Here is a 15,018-nt window from a genome sequence, read left to right as displayed (position 1 = left end):
AAGTAGATAATTTTCTTCTCTAGTATTAATTCACAGTTACTGCTTCTTTTTGCATATACCTGATAAGCACTGGGCTCTCAGAATAGTTCTCTGTAAAAAGATAACAAAAATTATAAATCATAAAGTAATTATTATTACCAGTTAGTGTAGTAAGGTCTACAAGAAATAACAGAGCAGCTACACAAGACCACTGGTTATCGTTCCCCATCCTTAAAAAATACAACTTTCCCAAACCCCATCCCCATTAGGGTACCAATGGTCTCTTCCACCCGATAACATCTTAACATGCATATATAAGCTCAACTCTTCTCAGACAAAACTATGAGAGGCGAGTGCTTTTTCCCTCTAATAGCATGCTGTTAGTCTATATGTTGTGTATAGAAATATACACATTCATATGCACTTAATATATACAGTAAATATGTACACAATCATTAAGCTCATGATCAAATCTGATGTCTTCTCAAATCATATTTCCTTGATTTTGGATATAGACATATCAATTCCTTATTGCTTGCAATGGAAACCCCATGCAGATTGAAATAAGTCAAAACTTTACAACTGTACAGAACATTTGGACCAATAACAGGTATAAGAAGAATTCCTATAATTAAAGAACAAACACCCAAAGCACTAGATCAAGGGAGAAGACAGGGGAGGAAGGGAGGGATGTAGGGATGAAGAGAGAACATTAGAAAATATTGATTTGGTAGTTTGTAGACTGGTGTCTGGGTGTCAGCAAAACCATATATAGGGAATATATCTATGTATACTATCATACATATTACTCTGGGTGTAGAGTACTAGTGCAAGTTGGGGTGAATTCCATTTATATTATATCAACTCTGGAGGTGAATAAAAATGCAAACCATGAATTGAAAACAATCTGACATTTAATATAACAGGCAATTTTGAATTAATGAATTGAGATTCAATGCATCTCCTGAATTGACTGTAATCAAAATGGAATCCACACCAACCATAGTTATAGGTCAAGCTGTCACACTCCCTGACACTCCCACCTCAAACTCAAACTCTACACAGATGAAGGCTTTTCGGATTCTCGCACACTACAATAAGATTAGCATGGTCCCAGATCTGTTTGTGCTGTCTAGCCAACTCTTATGTCATTGGCGAGCTAATGTGACAATGAGTGACAAGGACTTGGTAATAGAGCACGAACCGACTGGTACTCAGGCTACTATTGGATAAGTACAGATATGAAGTGCAGATATGGAGCTATGTCAAGCGACTCACGACAACAGTTCATATTCTAATCTAATAAACGTCAAACCTCCTCACAGCATCACTTGAGCCTGTAGAGGATACAGCTCTCAACCTAATGAGTCCTGAGCTTTGAATTATCTAACGGTTTTGTCTTATTGTAATTTTTTTTGCTTCGCTCGCTGAACGAGGTTGCCCTAATAGCCTTTTTAGCTTAACGCTATCTAGAGTGTATACAGTCCACACCTGTATACGGCTAATGCTAATGTTGGTCATAGAGAATGCCCTTTCTGCGAAATGTGAAAAGATTTCACCTTCAGTCCTTACACAACCCTCTGTCTCTAGTGAGAGAGGAGCAGGTGGCAGAGTGAGAGATGAGGAGGGGGAGAAATGGGAACGTCAAAACCAAAAAAATCACATCAAATCAAACTGACAAATTTCAAGCAACAGAACTGGATACAACCAGTTAGAGACATAAGCATTACCTTAATAAATTGCAACATTCGATGCCAATAAATATCAATAATAAAATAGACGGTAACATCGGAAAATACAAAAATAAACGTTTCTGTAAATCAACCGCTTAAATGAAAATATACAATCCATAAGAATGACAATAATTTAAATGTCGACATTGGGTATATCAAGATAGAATGTTTTTAACATTGTCACTATAACCTCGTCATCTTCTACATTTCAACAAACAATTTCAAAAGAAATCAGGATTTTAAGAAGTTTTGGTCTCTTTTTTTCTAATGTCTGGTATGGAGGGAAAACATTTGTCCTCCTTCAACACTTAATTTTCCATCTTTTTTTCCCCAGAAAACAGCGAGAAAGAAAGGAATGATCTGTAATTCTGATGAATTGGCACTCTTGCATCTTGGGCCAGAGGTAGATGCATGTCTGTGCACACAAAACCACACAACTCCCGTGTGTGCCACAGATATACAGCATACAGCACATCTCCATAGGATAAACTATACATAGATACAAATATATTTCTATACATTGCATATTTCTATATATGTATATTGCCTTTTTTGTTCATTTTGTCATTGATTCGTTCTGTTCTTCTACCAAGCGCTGTCAGTCCATCCTCCATTCACGGTGCCCTCTTTTTATGTGAGGTGCGATGGTTCAGCAGCCAGGACCGGTAGGTGGGGTGGTGGGAGGAGGGTCAAAAAGGACAAAAGAGAAAAAGAAAAAAGAAAACTGAAAAAATCACTACACTCAAATCATAAGAGTCATTGTGAGTGTGGCGATGTGGTGAAATGCTCGATACAGGAAGACAACGAAGGATGGAGGAAGTGGAGGGAGATCGTTGATGAAGATGAAAAAGACCGAAATTGATCTCTCGTCTAATGGGTGACCCAAAGCCACTTCTGAATATAGCCACACCATCCTGACACTGACATGTGCAGACTGTATAGTTTGATATGTGTACAGATTGATTTCTGAGGAGCCTTATTTAGAAAAAGAGAAAGAAGCTACATTTCATTTCACGCACCTGCATACAAGAGGGCAGGGAGGGCCGGTATATGGTCAATGATGAGAAATACTGATCTCTGCTTCGATGGCCCCTCCCCTTTTACTGCTCCCAACCAATGGGAACGAGAGTCCCACCCCCCACCCCCTCTTCTCTACCACCCCTAAACCCGCCCTCTAGAGAAAGAAGAGAGAATCCCTCCATCCCTTCTGCCCATTAATCCTCACAACCATTATAAAAATAGTTTGTTATTATGTCCTCCCTCTCTGTGGGTTAGGTGCTACTCGGAACCTCTTCTTTAAAACAATGATGGTTGTTGTTCAGGCTTTCATCAGAGTCTGTGTATTGCACAAAAGCCCCAGAGAGCTTCTCTCCAGCTCTCTACATGTCACTGATAATATCAATAATGATAATGATAATAATAGTAGTGAATGAACGCTAGAATAATACAACTCTCTAGCAACCCCCCCCCCCCCCCCCCCGTTTGCTGTTTGATCGGTCGGTGAGTCTCTATAAGTGTGTGTGTGTGTGGTGTGTGTGTATGATACAATCTATTTTCAGCACACAGAAACGCATTTAACAGTCCAATGAGTCAACTCCCCTGGGAGATCCAGCACTAACCAGTACATGGCTTGTTTTATGGGTGATACTAAAAAATACCTTTCTTACTTTGGGCTTGCCTCTTTTCTTTTCAAAGATTTTCTGTTAAATATAAGAATTTCTTTGTGTGATTTTTATTCCTACTGTTTTTCGTTAGATTTTTTTCTTCAAAAAACGAATGCATGCATTTTAGTATATATTAGATATTTTGTTGGTGTTAGTGTAAGTGTGTTCTTCTCCCAAATACAAGAGGTGTGTGTGTATGTGTGTGAGTGGATGGGTTTGCTGTTGAGGCTTGATGACGTGTGGGGGTGTAGAGTATTAGAAGAAGTGTCATTTGACTAAGGAGCTCTTTAGGATTAGTGGTAATACGGAGTGCAAGAACAGCACACATTTACTATAATACAGGGAGGCCTGCTATTGTAACTCACTACATTGTTTATCAATCTAAATCGCTAACCTACACTCAATCTCTGTTAATAAGGCAGGTGTGTGAGAGTATACGTGTGTGTGTGTGTGTTTGTGAGAGAAAGAGAGAGTATACGTGTGTGTGTGTGTGTGTGCGTTGATGAGTGTGTGTGCTTGTGTGTGTGTGTTGTCATTGCTCCATCAGGTGGAACATTGCTGGAGACTAACACCGAATACCTCTTAACATTTTGCTTCGGCTTAATATATTGCACGTTGCATGTGGTGGGAAAGTGCATGTAGTCTTAGAATGAATAGCAAAAATATCCACTAAGTCCCTTATACACTGGATGCCCCCCTCTACCTGGCATACAATAAAGAACATTATTACATGTGGCTAAATGGCACCCCCTACAGTTCATTATCATTATCACTATAGGACTAATATCAGTGGGAGTACTGGGATTACAGTGGTGTTGGTATGTCTCTCTTTCCTGATGCTCCTTCTGTAGTTGACTTGTTGGCTTGCTTCTCCACATCATGACGCTACAAAATGGAGGGGATGGGGGAGTGACAGCGGCGGAGGTTGGTTCCCGGGGGCTCGAAAGGATTGGTGATAGGGGTGAGGCGCATGGGGGCTCCTGACATGCCCGAAATGTTATTGAGGCTGCGGGACTTCTCATAGCCTGTCGCTGTGGTGACCGGGTTGTCATGGTTACAGGGTTACATTAGGTTAGAGGTCAAGGGGTTACCGTAGAGGTGACAGAGGTTATCAACAGTGGTGTTTGGGAAAAGTAGTTTTAGGGTTAAAACCAGTTTTAATACAGGACATTTGGTACAAAATAAATATTAAGTAAAATTGCATAAATGTTTGTGGTTAATTTAAATGTTTTAATGATTATTATGTTATTTGTTCATGTTTAAGGAGGACATGGATATAATTTGGATGACAAAGATGTGGTGTTAAAATATATAATGGGTTAGAAATAGCAAAGAATAAAAATTGTTATGAATAAAAAGGTTTCAAAAAACAATAACAATTAAAACCCAAATCATACCAAATCAAGTCAAATCAACAGTCAAACCGAAAATTCAAATCAAGTTTTAAGGCCAAAGCAAACAAACAGACAGACAAGGGACAGAGAGAAAGACAGACAGAGACAGACAGACGGGAGAGACAGGACAAAACAGGAAAATGAGTTATGAAAATATGTCATCAAAATCTTGCCACATCAATACAAAATGGTGCTCTCTGTCAGTAGTGCTGACACAGTACAACAGAGTAAAGTACAACACAGTAGAGTACAGTAGAATATAGTAGAGGGGAGAGTACTGATGGATAAAACAGCTGGTGTCAAGCTCCAGTAACTTTTAGCTCCCTCTGGCATACACAAAGAGCGGGAAGAACACTCATGTGTCTCTTAGAAAAAGGAGAGAGATACATATAGAGAGAGAGAGAGGGCAGACTCAGCATCCAGATGTTTTAGCCCCCAACACTGAATTCTAAACCTCCAGAAAGACAGACTTCAGACAGACAGAGGACAGACAGACGGACAGGGCAACAGTACATACAGTCAAAGCTCTATTCAGCACCTCCCCAGAATAACAACGTGACCAACTTGGACCTGGTGAAGTTGTCAGAATTTGGGAACAGAAACATCAGCAGAACATTTACTGTGTATGTGTGTGTGTGTGTGTGTGTGTGTGTGTGTGTGTGTGTGTGTGTGTGTGTGTGTGTGTGTGTGTGTATGTGTGTCTGAAGACCGTATGAAAACACTGATAGCTTCACCGGGCCCAACAGAACCTGGCTGCCTCCCCCTTATTCACCCTTTACACCTTCCTCTCAGAGCCCCCATCACAGTAGTAATGATCTCGGATCAGTTTGACCTTAAATCAAAACTAATCAAATTCATAAGATAATATTTTAATGTCTGGAGATGACCTGATCCTAGATCAGCACTCCTACTCTGAGACGGTTTGTGAATGCAGGCCCATACTTCCTCTCATGGTCCAAGCCTGCCTTCTTCCCTTCCTCCTCCTTCCCAGCGATGTAGTAGAACGTAAACGTAAAACACAGTTTTTGCACCTTTTCATGTTGTGGATAGCCTCTATGCACATATTATTACACTAGATTAGTGTTCGAATTTGCATCACTCCCAACTAGTCATTGTGACTGGCGTTCAGAATGTATTTTTTGTCACTACTGTACATCTCTGCTTCCTCAGCATTTCCAACAGCTTGTGTCAGTCTGTTTGCCATTTTTAGAGAACAGATGTCATTAACCTGGAGAATGATCAGGTAGGGTAAAATAGATCAAGGCTTGACACAAGCTCAAGCTGTTGTTGCGTCTTCCAAAATCTCACACCACCCCTTTAAGGGTGAGCCTAAATTCAACCACCTTTTAAGAGTGAGCCAAATTCTAACACCATCCCCTTAAGAGTGAGCCAAAGGTTGCATTCCCATGCTCAGACGTTGCATGCATCAACCAATGGTTGCGTGCCACATCATTGACGGTGCTGTCAGCAACATCTGAGCAGGGGAACATGACCAATATCTAACACCACCCCTTTAAGAGCAAGCCAAAATCTAACACCACCCCTTTAAGAGTGAGTCTCTCTCTTTCCAGATACAATTTAGAGGAAAATTTGTGTGTGTCTGTGTGTGTTGTGAAGTTACAATAGAGCAGCAATCTGGATATAAACCTCACCACATACGACCAAGCAGTAGAATCATCAGGTTAGGTGGCATAACAGGATAGGTTTGATCATGCTCTGTTCTCTAAACTCAAAGCAGCCATATCTCCTCCTAATGTGTCCTTTCTTTGTGTTGTTTTTTTGTTGTCATGAATTACTTTGTTCCATTGTTACTGATAATAGAAAATGTGTTCTTGGGCAGGAATGAATGTGGGCGGAAAGGCAGTCACAGCACATGTCATCAAACATAAAATCGGGATCCAATTCAATCAATCACAGATAAAGAGAAACCACGCCGTGTTTTACGCTGTATACAAGGTCTCACAGACAATGTCATTGGATATTTTGATTTAGTAAAACCACATCTACCCTTAAAATACAGCATCAACGTTCTGTATGAAACCTGCAGCTCTGCTGAAATAAACAGCATAGACCAGCATAAATTTCAAGCTGGTCTATGCTGGTCCATACTGGTCAGTGCTGGTCGGATGCTGGTGAAGTTGGTCTGACCAGCATGGTCTAGCTGGTCTGACCAGCATGTTCTGGTTCTGGATCAAGTCACATTATGCTGGCTTACAAAGTGATGTTTAATTCCTATTGGAATCCAACCAGAGTGGATTCCCACAGTCTGCATTCAGAATGACTGCCAGGGTTTAGAAGATGAGGGTTGTTCAAAACTGTGACGCAGTTGTCAAGTCAACACATCCGTCAGTGCTGTGAACCGCATCACAAGAGACATCCCAAATGGGAGATGTATATATATTTTTTTAAATTCAACGTTTGAGATGCTTTGTGAATCACTAAATTAGCTTGATGTGATTTTACTGCAACGCTGCACATTGCATCCAAGTTGCTTCTTGACATAGGCGTTTCAAAGAGCTGTCAGTCAAGGCGAGCCCATTAATATAAGCTCCCCACCCACTCATCCTGTCTTTTAAAACTTCCTGGTAGTTAGCCATGAGAGAAAAGGTACTTTTCAGAAGGACTGTTCAGGACCGTTGGGTGCCATGTAGAACCCTTTGATTTGTCTCTGTAGAGGAACCTTTCGATTTCCATTTAGAACCCTCTCACGAAGAACCCTCTGGTTCCAGGTAGAACCAATGACAGGTTCTACAGTTATACTTATAGGATACTACAGATGTGCCTGAAGTATCCTATAAGTATAAGTTACCTGCTACTGAGTTGCAGTAAAAATACAGTGGGGCCATACTTGTTAACATAAACAATTTAAATTAAAATTGTTTTTCATTTAAAGTTAAATGAGTTTTCACGCACAAAATGTGTATCAGCCAATGAAAAGTGTTTATTTACTTGCATGTGACGCAGAATTGTACTGGTCCCATCAGATAACATGGCACATGTTAGCCCTATGCTAACCTCAACGAATCGTACTGATTATGTCCTGGCACAACTTCTTCATCAACCAATAAAAGATCTTAGACTTTATATCGACCAACCAATGACATTTCTTAAAAAAGGTCAACCCTGGGCACTAGAGGGATATTTTAAACCTACAAATTCAAGATTTACTACTGTAATAAAATGTTGTGTGCCAATATTGCACTGATGCATCCTTGATTAGGCTACTAGCTACTACTAACGTAAGACACCATTTTCACGTTTTCGCATATATGTCAAAACCCTGCGTTTTTGTTTACCAGTTTCACACAAATCCATGTGATTTTATGGGGAAAATATAAATGAGGTCCTTACAACAACAAAAACCTGTTCACTGCCGGTTCCTGATGCTCGATTCAAAACGCATGTGATGAAGTGGATGATTCTAATAATGCACAGCCTATAAAACATTGTAGCCCTACATTTAGGTGTACATGTCCATGTAATATAGTCTATGCGATATGATTATTAGACAATAGCAGTGTGTTTGTGTGCAAGGCTGAAGAAGGTAGCTCCTTATTAAATTCATTCATAACCTTAATTTTCAAACTGTTGGCTGTAGGTCCCTTTTCAACACAATAGGAGTGCTTGACTTGGGCAGGAGCTCACCAGAACTGAGTACTTGCACCTCAAATGTTCTAATGCTTGAGTTCCTGCACCCCTTATCAAATATTAGCTCAAAAGTATTGTACAGTTTCTGCACTTAAATATATACCGTACCGGCGCCCAAAATGAGTACCGGCACCTATTTTAGTCCAAGTCGAGCACTAAACACTAACACAATACATGTAAATCAACATTTCAAAAGGGGGGGAAAATCATGTGAGATTCAAACCCTTGTCACAATCTGTGACAATTACGTGGACTAGGCACTTTACAGAGAGAGCAATTTGACCAGACAGTCAAATACACGTGATAGTTGCTTTGACGATCAGAACATGCTGTTGGACTCAGTTATGTTAAGGACACTTCCATCCATGAACAAGTGTTGGAACGCGTCCAACTACTTTGACGAGTTTAATTGGCTGACGCACCTGTGCCAGGATATAATCAGTACCACCTGTTGAAGTTAGCATAGGGTTAATTTGTACCATGTTATCTGATGGGACCAGCTACAATTTAGCGTTTGATCACATGCAAGTAAATCAACGCTTTTCATTGGCTGACACCCATTTTGTGCATGAGAACCCATTTAACTTTAAACGCTTGCTTTTTTACAGTTGAATTAAGGTGTTATTGTTGTAAAATGACTTGTTGTTTACCTTACTTTCACTGCACTTTGAAATGTAGGTGGGGGCAATGTGCTGGTGGGGCTCATTAGCATATTTGGAGGCATGGTCTAAAATATGTTGTATTTGTGCCAGTTGTTAGTGGAAGTATTGTACCGGTTTTATCGTTATGTTGATGAAGGTTGAGGAGGTAGAACTATCGTACAGTGCAGTGTACCGCCGCGATCACTGCTCAACGAGTGCAGTCCGGAGACATTGAAAACCGGTGCAATCATCTAGGTGTGGTGTGTGGTGTCTGCGAGTCGGAAATGGCGGCGAGTAGTGCAGACGAAATGGAGGAAATGGAGAAAAAGTTGGTGAAGCAACAGCTGTGCTGGAATGCGAACAATATGGGTGTCAGTTCTGTTGGTATGGAGCGGGAGGATGAGGGTCAAGGACTGAAACAGTCTGTAGTGGAAAGACATAGGAAGAAGAGAGATCATGATACTGAAAGCAGTGGAGCGTTTAGTAAAGAAAGCATAAAGAGTGCCAAAGTAGGTAGGGAAAAAAAGTAATAATGTGACAGGGTATTAATGAGACCACAGGGCCTCATTTACATCCTATCTGACTAACTAATGCCGTAGAAAAAGAGTTAGGTCAAATTAGCTCGGTTCATTGGAAATGGTACAGTTGAAGTCAGAAGTTTACAGACACCTTAGCCAAATACATTTAAACTCAGTTTTTCACAATTCCTGACATTTAATCCTAGTAACAATTCCCAGTCTTAGGTCAGTTAGGATCACCACTTTATTTTAAGAATGTGAAATGTCAGAATAATAGCAGAAAGAATGATTTATTTCTGCTTTTATTTCTTTCATCACATTCCCAGTAGGTCAGAAGTTTACATACACTCAATTAGTATTTGGTAGCATTGCCTTTAAATTGTTTAACTTGTGTCAAACGTTTCGGGTAGCCTTCCACAAGCTTCCCACAATAAGTTGGGTGGATTTTTTCTCCCATTCCTCCTGAGAAAGCTGGTGTAACTGAGTCAGGTTTGTAGGCCTCCTCGCTCGCACCCGCTTTTTCAGTTCTGCCCACAAATGTTCTATGGGATTGAGGTCAGGGCTTTGTGATGGCCACTCCAATAACTTGACTTTGTTGTCCTTAAGCCATTTTGCCACAGCTTTGGAAGTATGCTTGGGGTCATTGTCCATTTGGAAGATCCATTTGCGACCAAGCTTTAACTTCCTGACTGATGTCTTGAGATGTTGCTTTAATATATCCACATAATTTTCCTACATCATCATGCCATCTATTTTGTGAAGTGCACCAGTCCGTCCTGCAGCAAAGCACCCCCTCAACATGATGCTGCCACCTCCGTGCTGCACGGTTGGGATGGTGTTCTTTGGCTTGCAAGCCTCCCCCTTTTTCCACCAAACATAACGATGGTTATTATGGCCAAAGTGTTCTGTTTCATCAGACCAGAGGACATTTCTCCAAAAAGTATGATCTTTGTCCCTATGTTCAGTTGCAAACCGTAGTCTTGGCTTTTTTATGGAGGTTTTGGAGCAGTGGCTTCTTCCTTGCTAAGCGGCCTATCAGGTTATGTCGATATAGTTTTACTGTGGATATAGATACTTTTGTACCTGTTTCCTCCAGCATCTTCACAAGGTCCTTTGCTGTTGTTGTGGGATTGATTTGCACTTTTCACACCAAAGTACGTTCATCTCTAGGAGACAAAACGCGTCTCCTTCCTGAGCGGTATGACGGCTGCATGGTCCCATGGTGTTTATACTTGCGTACTATTGTACAGATGAACGTGGTACCTTCAGGCGTTTGGAAATTGCTCCCAAGGATGAACCAGACTTGTGGAGGTCTACAATGTTTTTCTGAGGTCTTGGCTGATTTCTTTTGATTTCCCATGATGTCAAGCAAAGAGGCACTGAGTTTGAAGGTAGGCCTTGAAATACATCCACAGGTACACCTCCAATTGACTCAAATTATGTCAATTAGCCTATCAGAAGCTTCTAAAGCCATGACATCATTTTCTGGAATTTTCCAAGCTGTTTAAAGGCACAGTCACCATAGTGTATGTACACTTCTGACCCACTGGAATTGTGATACAGTGAATTATAAGTGTAATAATCTGTCTGTAAACAATTGTTGGAAAAATTACTTGTGTCATGCACAAAGTAGATGTCCTAACCGACTTGCCAAAACTATAGTTTGTTAACAAGAAAGTGGTTGTGGAGTGGTAGATAAACGAGTTTTAATGACACCAACGTAAGTGTAAACTTCCGACTTCAACTGTAGATTGTTAATATTGTGTGGTAGCCAGGCTCAGCAAGAGAAGATTCTGAAAATGGAAAAGCTTAATGGGAAGAAGATTAAAAGCCATGTCACTGGTGCTTATGCTAGATTGAGGGGAGCCATCACTGGGGTCCCAATATCTATGTCTATAGATGATATTAAAGAAAATGTGAAGGGAGGAAGAGTGATTGAGGCCAAAGGGTTGATCAATAGGAAAGAAGGTCAAGGAAGTGAAGCCTATCAGTGCTGCTAAGGTTTGAGAAGGTTATGCCTGGGAAAGTACAGATAGGATTCCTTAGTTTCAATGTTGTAGAATTTGTCCTGTCCCCATTGTGGGGTTTTAAAAGTCAAAGAATGGGACTGATAGCTGTTCAATGTAAAGGAAGGAAAAGATGTACTAAGTGTGGAGGGGAACATGATTACTGTGAATGTGGGAGCAATGTGAAGGTTAAGTGTTGTAATTGTGTGGGGGAACATAGTGCCGCATTTGGTGGATACCAGGTGCAGAGAGAGGCTAGAGAGGCTCAGAAATATCAAATGAGTCATGATGTATCGTATGCAGAGGCTGTAAAACAAATTGGTGGAGCTACAGTGTGGAATGATGCCGCTTCCATGGCTGCTCATGTATTAAGTGGACCTAATGTCAGGGCTGGTGTTTATGATGGTCCTGGCATGGTTTCAAGGCCTGTTCAGAAATCGTGCGCTCATGAATGCGCACTGTCAAAGGACACTTTGATAATTAATAAAGTTGACGTCATAGCTTTTATTGGTAAGGTTATCAATACGACTCGGGTTGTGGAAAGTAGAAATGCCAGGTTGAAGGTTATCGGGGAGACGGCAAAATAGATATTGGGGGTAACAGATGTTACTGTTGAAATGGTTGTTGACATACTGAACAATCCAAAGGGTGGGGTGTTTCAGGTATGATATAGGTAAAGATTAATGGGGTAGGGGGGTAGGTTGGGGAGGGGTTTGGGGAGGGGCAGGGTGTGGAAGAAGTTAGTAGGGATTTATTTGGTTTTTATTTTCATGGTAGTACAGAATTGGAAAGATCATGATAGATCGTACATTCCAGCACAGTAGGTAACGGCATGCACTTAAACGTGTGTTTGCGGACTGCCATAATATCATAGAAGATAAAGGTTGAGTGCCTCATTTGTCAGGTCCCAGTTCTACATCTTTGTAAGAGGTTGTGACAATCCAGAGCTGCGCTGTTAAGAGGTTACTGTGCATTTTCCAGTAACTTAATGGCAGTTTTTCATCAGGAAGTTCATGTTTAATTTTCATTAACTTACTGTCAGCTTGCTGCAAGCAGTTATTGTAAAATTCACAGTAACTTACTGTGACTGATCTCTGTCACGCTCACTGACCTGATGGTGTGGCAGGAAGGTCAGTTTGCTACCAACCAAGAGGTTGAGGCAAGGTGAGGCTGGTTCCCAAGTGTGCTCACCACCAGGAATGCTGATTAGTTGTCACGTTATACGCTATCTTGTAATCAGAAAGGTTCAGTGAAGGTACAGTGAGCCCCTGGCAGTCATTCTGAATGCAAGTAAGTTACAGTGCATTTCACAAAAACTTACTGACATCTGGTTGCCAGTTAGGTTGCCAGTTAAGGTGCCAGTAAAAAACTGGCAGTTAGTTGCCAGTGAGTTACTAGCAGTTACTGGCTATTAAGTTACTGTGAATTTTTACAATAACTTACTGACAACTGGTTGCCAATTAAGTAACGCAGAATTCAAAGCAACTTCAAGGCAACTCATTTCCATTACGTTCCTGTGAAATGTAGTAATGTTACGTTTGATACCGGAGCTCCGAGGCATGCGTTGAAATATTTTAATCTGACCAATAGTTTAGCAGGTAGAGTAGGGAACTATGAAACATTCAGGGACGTGAGGGTATGAGGTCAAATCCTGTTGAAGGCACACTTTCTGCACTGTTGTTCAAATAATTTGTTTTATTTACTATAGTATAAGGTTCTATCTTCAGCATCCTAACGCCATAGATTCAGATTATGAAAAATAGTCAACTTGACGGCAAAAAAGGGAAGCATGATGACAGATACAAACCTGCTATTCCAACTGAGTATAGGAGTTTTGATGAAAACAGTGGAAAATACACACTGCTATTTATTGCTGACCAGCAGATGTCAACAATGTACATTGTGAACAGATAATGAAGCTCTGAGTAATAAAACGTTTTTCGGCACAATTTGGTGAATGCGCTGAAGCCTTCAGAAGGCCTCAGTTTCCCATCACACCCCCTTAAATGGGTACAACACTTCAACTGGCGGTTGGCACAAACACACAAATATACATTCCCCCACCTACATTTCAAAGTGAAGTGATGATTGTACCTTATATTAAAAAAATATTGGGTAGAAAAATGTACCATTATACTAGATTATCCATACATGTACCCTAAAAGGAACCAACCAATACCATGTGAGTTCCTATGTGTACCTCTGAAGGTACCTTTGACCTTTTTCTACTACAGGGAACAAGACTGTACTCTAACTGTACCCTAATTTTGAGTGTGGGGGTATATGTTCTTGGTAATAAAGATGCTCCTGGTGGAAATCCCCAAAGTATTTATGCACACTTTACATCAAGCACTGCTATTTTTTCATTGGTGTTGTCAGATAATCTGACAATTATTGACTTGGTTCTTGGCAACTTTTAGCAAAGTGCAGAAAGGTATTCTTGCCTTTAATATGTGGCCAATCTCTGTCATGCCCACAAACCTGGTGGGGTTAGCAGGACATTCAGGTCATTAACAACCAACAGGTTGTGAGTTCAAATCCAAAGTGAGGTATAGTCTCAAGTAACCAACATTCAGCAGCATACTGTCCTTTTACAGCATTAACACCTTACATTTGTCTGAAAAACTTCAGAAACCTGTTGTTTACCTTACTTTCACTACAACCAGTAGCCTGTACTGTACCGTAAAATGACAGGACTTTTTAACAGTGCATTTTGGCATAAATGGAAAACATGGTAGTTCTTCACAACCATCACAGCAGCAGAGAACACTTCCTGATATGCAAAAGTGTTACAAAAAAGTGTTTTGCATGTACATTGATTGATTAATTAATCAATTTATCTTATACTACACAAAGTAGTATACTACTATCTTATACTACATCTTTTTCTCAGCTAATCAAATCTGTTATTTGGATTTATTGCACCCGTTACTGAAATGGTTGTTCCAGTTTAGATGGTTTAGGTAGTCTCATTAATACATTTTTCTAACCATGGCAGTTGTGCTGAATGCAGATTTTGAGTGAGTGAGTGAATGAATGAAAGGTCCAATTATTGGATATCCCTACTCAGTCTGGATTCCAATAGGAATAAGAAATCCCTTTTCAAGCCAGCATAATGTGACTTGATTCTGGTTTTGCAGGTGACCAGCTTATGTTGGTCATCAGTGTCAAAAACACAGCGAAGTCTGGTCGCCGGCATAAACACAATGAAAGCTGGTCACTGGCGAAAACACAACAAAGGCTGGTCACCAGAGAAAACGCAACGAAGGCTGGTCTATGCTGTTTTTCTTCAGCAGGTAGTGCGGTTTCTTTCAATATCTGTAGTTGATTAAATGTGGGCCATAGTCGCCAACAGCACAGGGAGAGGTTGTAGGCTCCCATCCCTCTCCTCACACTGACACAAACCAACAAACAAAATGAAAGACAAAACATGGC

General features: G+C 40.6%; 1 protein-coding gene across 3 annotated transcripts in view; it reads right to left on the bottom strand.

Moving 5' to 3' along the window:
* Nucleotides 1-15,018, bottom strand: part of LOC115192159 (potassium voltage-gated channel subfamily C member 1) — a 132,253-nt gene that overhangs the window by 10,983 nt on the left and 106,252 nt on the right. The window contains exon 4 of one of the 3 annotated variants that reach the window (XM_029750358.1): nucleotides 111-2,338. The exons of 1 other annotated variant lie outside the window; for it this stretch is intronic. In XM_029750358.1, the coding sequence (XP_029606218.1) occupies nucleotides 2,298-2,338 (41 nt within the window). In that variant the 3' untranslated portion in view covers nucleotides 111-2,297. Of the gene's footprint in view, nucleotides 1-110; nucleotides 2,339-3,212; nucleotides 4,408-15,018 lie in introns of those variants that run through there. One more of the 3 variants, XM_029750357.1, reaches the window with a different exon arrangement.

The sequence above is a fragment of the Salmo trutta genome, chromosome 4, assembly GCF_901001165.1.
Source record: "Salmo trutta chromosome 4, fSalTru1.1, whole genome shotgun sequence".
NCBI lineage: Eukaryota > Metazoa > Chordata > Actinopteri > Salmoniformes > Salmonidae > Salmo > Salmo trutta.
Note: the sequence above shows the minus strand (reverse complement) of the source record. Positions and strands in the feature narration are given on the sequence as shown.